Source organism: Helicoverpa armigera, chromosome 7 (assembly GCF_030705265.1).
Source record: "Helicoverpa armigera isolate CAAS_96S chromosome 7, ASM3070526v1, whole genome shotgun sequence".
In the NCBI taxonomy this organism is placed as follows: Eukaryota; Metazoa; Arthropoda; class Insecta; order Lepidoptera; family Noctuidae; genus Helicoverpa; species Helicoverpa armigera.
Window position 1 is genome coordinate 7,618,196 of NC_087126.1, and position 6,000 is coordinate 7,624,195.

The 6,000-nt window shown below is 37.4% G+C and overlaps 1 protein-coding gene across 1 annotated transcript; it reads left to right on the forward strand.

Annotated features, from left to right (window-relative positions):
- The first annotated feature begins 5,280 nt into the window (after positions 1-5,280).
- LOC135117153 (uncharacterized) lies at positions 5,281-5,592 on the forward strand. Its single transcript, XM_064035629.1, has one exon. It carries the CDS (start codon positions 5,281-5,283, stop codon positions 5,590-5,592), a length of 312 nt encoding a protein of 103 aa, XP_063891699.1.
- Positions 5,593-6,000: the final 408 nt, after the last annotated feature.

Here is a 6,000-nt window from a genome sequence, read left to right on the forward strand (position 1 = left end):
AAGAGTATCCGGAGCAAAAGGTGCGATTACTTTTATTGATAAATCATTCGGTACGCACATTTCTCTGTTACGCTCAATGGACTGTGTAATCACTGATTTTTATGTTTGTTTTGTCAAAAATATGGGGCAGGTAAATCATAAATCTGAGAAGCTGAATAATACAATGTTGTCATACATTTATAGGTGTCATTTATTTCTCTGACGTCTTTTGTTTTAATAAGGTTTTAAACTCTAATTTCGATTATCGCTTGATTCGAAGGCTGAGTCCTAACCGTCGTCATGAAGTGTAACGTAACGTGTTACCCGTGTATGAGCATTTATGCAGTCAGTCATTGACTGTCAATGGGTATGTAGATACGTATTCAGTTGCTCGCTAGCGTCCGTGTAACTATTTATTACTGACCAAATAAATGCAAGTAGTGTAATATGTTACATTACATTTTGTACATCAGTCAGCACCCAGCTTAATAGACCCTACAAATGTTTGTGTGTATACTTTGGCCATTGCAATTCTTTATAGAATTTAGTGTCGACGTATTCACAGACTCATTTTATATTTTCAAATACATTTTAGCAACTCTCTTTGTCTACGTCTGCTGCTGCTGCATCAGCTGTTATCTTTAGAAAAAATAAACGCAAGTAATAAAGCAACAAAATTAACACACAGCAACAACCGCCCCATTATAAACAAAAGCAGAACACATAATTTCAAATGACATAAATCAGACAGAACAACCAAAATTCAGAGCATTCACAAAACAAATACAATTTAGTTAGAATAGAATCTCTGTGATATAGAACTTTGTGTTTGACTCGACTTTCTAGAACCGTCCAAACAGACAAGATAAACAACACGTTTGTTAATTAATTATAACTCGTAGTAAGTATGTACTAAAATATAGTGTTATTCAGGATATACTAAATGTTTTGGAAATACGGCTTTGGACCTATTCACTTAGCACGCAATAAGTAATAAATGATAATATCTAGTACTAGGAAGGATTTTACGAACTGCATGCTGCAGAGAGTAATCATAATCTGTGATAGGTTAAAGAACAGTGAAATATTTTTCTAGAGATTAAAGATTAAGATAAAATATTTTTAATTAAGAAAAATTTTATTACACCTTTTCACGTTGGGCATGTGGATCTTCACTAAACAACCAGTATAAACAAAGCTTCAGAAAACATTATTTTAAAATTGTAATAAATAACCACAGCCGTAGACAAAATGACACGAGGATATTACACCAAAAAATCCTGCAACACAAATGACATATAGCCCAACTAACTATTACAACCAGAACTCCTAGAACCAGAACACTTAAGGATTAAATTCAACATGCAAATACGTACAATTAAGTGCGTTTGCGCAAGTTCGGATGTAATGATCCATCTGGCCACTGTCGACCGCTTAACATTTCGTTTGGCCTTAACGTTGCGACATTTAACAGAGAGATCACATCTGCACTCATTGTTAACTAGGTACAAAACTATTGGTTAAGGATTATAGATTAGAAGGTCGCTTTGTGTGTTTAGGGGGATAATTATGTGGGAAAGATTTTTTTGGAAGAGTTTAATTCAAAACTACAGCAAACTTACGGCAAGTAACATAGTTATGGAGTATTCAAATTGAGCTGGGTATATTTTTCTGTGAATATAATAACGTGAAACTGTAGGTAAATACGTGGAAATGAAAAACCAAAACCAATGGAAAACCAAAACTAGTTCTCGCATAGATCTCCGGGAAACCAGCCAGTCTCTCAATCGGACATAAAAAAGTACAGTTTAATTAGTCCTGTTATTTTCGGGCTGTTTCGACCAAAAAAAATCGTAACCCTTTTTTGGATAACCACGTTTATAAACTACTCAATACCTAGCAACAATTTTATTCTAGAGTCTCCAAAGTTCATAGATATAACGAAGGACTACCAGCTTGATTTAAATTCAGGGTGTCGAATTTCACGACATTCAAATACAAACAAACCCGAGTACAATCACACAATGCAAATACAAGCCTTATAAATAACTTACGTAACCATTGAATAGTTGAATAAGCTCAACGGTAATGACATTAAGTTCTTGTCGCGCTACTTAACATAACATACTGACATTTTCTATCTTGGACACCAATGACTGTGTTTCGGATGGCACGTTAAACTGTAGGTCCCGGCTGTCATGGAACATCCCTGGCAGTCGTTACCGGTAGTAGAAGTTAGTACCTAAGTCTGACACCAGTCTTACCAACGGGTCGTGGGTTGCTCGGGTAGCTGGATTGAGGTCAGATAGGCAATCGCTCTTTGTAAAACACTGGTACTCAGCTGCATGCGGTAAGACTGGAAGAAGACCCCAACATAGTTGGGAAAAGGCTAGCAAGATGATGAGTGACATTTTCTATTAGAGATGTCTGGACGGGTCTATTTCTTCTGACCCAGTTAAAGCCAGTGTCGTAAAAATACTAAGTGACATATGAACGGCACTTTTTATTAACTTGAAGTAGAGTAATGATACAATTTCTAATGATAATTCATATTTTTATTGCACTTGCTTGGTAGCTAAAATGTACTAAGTGCTACTTTGTGGGTTGCAACAACGGAAGAGTGGGTGTTTCTAAACTTTATTTCAATCCGAATTGTTTTATGACCAAACAGAGAGAGCTATTTCTGGAGATTGAAACGAGTATGTTATTTACATTACCTAGAAACATGTCATAAATACCTCGTGTTTATTTGTGTGTATTGTATAAAAATAATGGCTGACGTTAACAGCCTTCTTTAGAAGATTTACTTCATGATGACATGTTATGTCTTATTGGCAATGTTATGTAAGACATAACATTGCCAATTTATATTTATGTACCAATTTTTTTGCTTGACAACTTAATAACGCACACAAAACAAAGCACTCCTAAATAATTTTTGACGCCCACTTTCGATCGCAATAGCAGATACGAGCCATATTTAGAACTCAAATTACCCGTTTTGCCATAAACGTCACGATAAAGTCAAAAACGAAAGAATCTGACGTCAATTTTGCTGACGATACTGCACGAGTATAAGGTAACCGGCAACAGTGAATTTATTCGAAAAAAATATACTTAGCAAGGTCACGAAGACGGACGTAATTGAAGGATAGTTTTTGTTCTGCCAATGTGAGGAAATCGTCATGACGTAAAAAACATGTGGAATGTACATTTACAAGTGAGATCAGGAATTTGATAAAAAAAACGCCTTGACAAGACATGCCTACACTTTTTATTTGTGGTTCACTCAGAGACGGCAACAAAAAAGTATTCAACATAAATATTTGATCTACATAATGTAATTAAGCCTATATTACATGACTGGGCAAAATTACATAAGAAGTTTATGGTGTTACCGTCAACCGTCCCAATCCCAGAAACTAAGTAAGTACGTACTTAGTATTGTACACTCATAGCCGAATACGTACATGAAGCACAAAAATATCGCCTAAGTTCACCAAAAAGACGAGCAGTTGAGTCTAAAGTTTGATAATACATACGGTTAATCTCTTGAACATAACCTACCAACGTCTTTTTCTTATCAGATCTACTTTTTCAACACTTCAAGCAAAAAGTTCATGGTTTCACAATAGGCCGAACGAGCATCTCACCTTGGCCCAGAATTCATACAATAGTTAATTACGAATACAGACTTAAGCACATTGTTATTATAATCTTTTGCACCTACTTTATGCTAACCATTTCTTTGGTAACCTGAACTAAAGTAGTCCGTTCTATTATTTCTAAATCTATCAATCAATTTTATGATTTACGTACGGTCTAGTCTGTTAGTCTATAAAAGTATTAAGCAACATATTAATCTTGCTTGTTACCTAGGTCCGTTTGTAAGACCTACTTTAATAAATTCATAACATAAATCTATTTATTATTAAAGATATTTTGACACTATATTAATGGCAACGAAAAATTAAAATCTTTCATTTGCTGAAAAAAAATCTGCTCTTTTTTAGCTTCTAAATATTGGCAACGTAGGTGTTTTAATAAAAAAACGCATGAGTATTCTACATTAAAAATTGAAATGGATTCTATTCATATAATAAAGTTCGTTAACATCAGCCAAGATCAATGACCTCTCACAAAAAATACAAATAAAAACAAAACAATGCTAAAGATGTAACGTGACCTTGAACTAATGCCTTATTGATGCGAACGAGAACTCCACAAGTCGAGTCTAACAGACTCGTCTGCTATGCTCGACGTAGAATTATAACGAGTAAATGGTTGGATGCGGTATCGTCTACACATATTTGATATGTCTGTTATTGTGGTATCAAATTGAACAATATAACGGGTAATAAAGGACTTAACTAGTACCTAACATAGGTGGGTTTGATTCAGTTAAAACCTGAACCACATCGGGAAACATCATTTGACGATTTACCATCTAAACCTTTAAGAAATAATTAAAGTGGATCACCAAACTTTTCTTGTTATTGTACTTGAACTTATGAAAAAATATTGACCATTTCAAAAGAATAAATTAAATTATTATAATTTGGGTTAATTTTGAGCTATAAAAATAATTGCATTGCAGCTGCAAGTCTATTTTTAAAATGGACAAAATAAGTTAAGTTAATTTATTGGGATCAGTTAATATTCTAACACACGATTTAATTTGAACGCCTTTCGTTTTCGGTTAGTCAAGCGATACAAGGATAACTAATGCATAAAAATGCAAATGTTTAGCTCTATTTATAGTGCACATGAAACTAGTTGCAATAAGTATATTACTCATAGTACCTATGAACTTTTAATGTCATTATTGTAACAAAAAACTAACTTATTTATTATCATAATATTTTTTCTCATGTCAGATTTATATTTATTCATGATTTTTTATAAACGTTTAAAAATATATAGGTACTTATAATTATCTTTTTTTTATACTATCATAACCTTAGATACCAGTCTTGTCATGGGATTACTGGATTGCCCGACTAACTGGGTTGAGGAGATCAGATAGGCAGTCGCTCTTTGTAAAACACTCAGCTGCACCCGATGAGACTGGAAGCCGACCGCAACATAGTCAGGAAGAAGGCTCAGGAGATGATTTTGATAATCCTAGATGCCGCATCCACAATTATGTCAGCGGTGTTTAAAGTATTTTTTTTTTATTATAAAAGGAACGAAGACGAGTAGGTATGCTCAAACAAGGTCAAGATCGACTCGTGCGCATCTCGATGCATCGTTTCGTCACTATAAACGTAGGTTGATGAACTTTTGCTTGAGAATGCGCCGATGCGCTGTTTCAAGTGCCTCGGCATCGGACACACCCGGCCTCTCTGCCCGTCCACTGCCGAGCGTGGGGAGCTATGCTTCCGCTGCGGAAAAGAGGGACATAGGTTGGCCAGCTGCGAGGCTGCCACCATGCATTGCGCAGTATGCGCTGCCAATGGTCGTCCATCCGACCACGTAATGGCGGGCAAGGAATGCCGACCGCCACCGAAGAAGGGCAAACTGCAGGCGCCGGTGCGGCCTGCTGCTGCCGCCACCTCTGAAACTCCAGTTCCAGTGCCGGCAACCGAGGGAAGCGCGATGAACACCGACTGATGGCTGGGCATCGACGACGTGTTCTTCAAGCGAACATCAACCACTGCAGAGCAGCCCAGAGCCTGCTAGTTCAAACCTTTGCGGAGTGGTTGGTGGACGTGGCGGTTGTCGCTGAGCCGTACTCTGTCCCTCGCAGCTGGCTGGGAGACGACAACGGCTTAGTTGCTTTGGTAGCACGGTCTTCCACGGATTCCCCCTCCCTCTCACTCTTAGAGAGGGGACCGGGATACGTGGCTGCCGCGTGGGGTGACATAGCCCTAATAGGGGTGTATTTCTCCCCAAACCGCCCTCTCACGGACTTCGAGAACTTTCTCGAAGTGCTCGCCAGGGTGGCAAGCGGAGTGGTGCAGCAACGGGTGTTGGTCTTAGGCGACTTTAACGCCAAGTCGGCAATATGGGGTAACCCAA

Bases quoted from the DNA above. Each gene is read 5' to 3' on its own strand.
- LOC135117153 (XM_064035629.1), top strand. From the start codon at position 5,281: ATGCGCTGTTTCAAGTGCCTCGGCATCGGACACACCCGGCCTCTCTGC.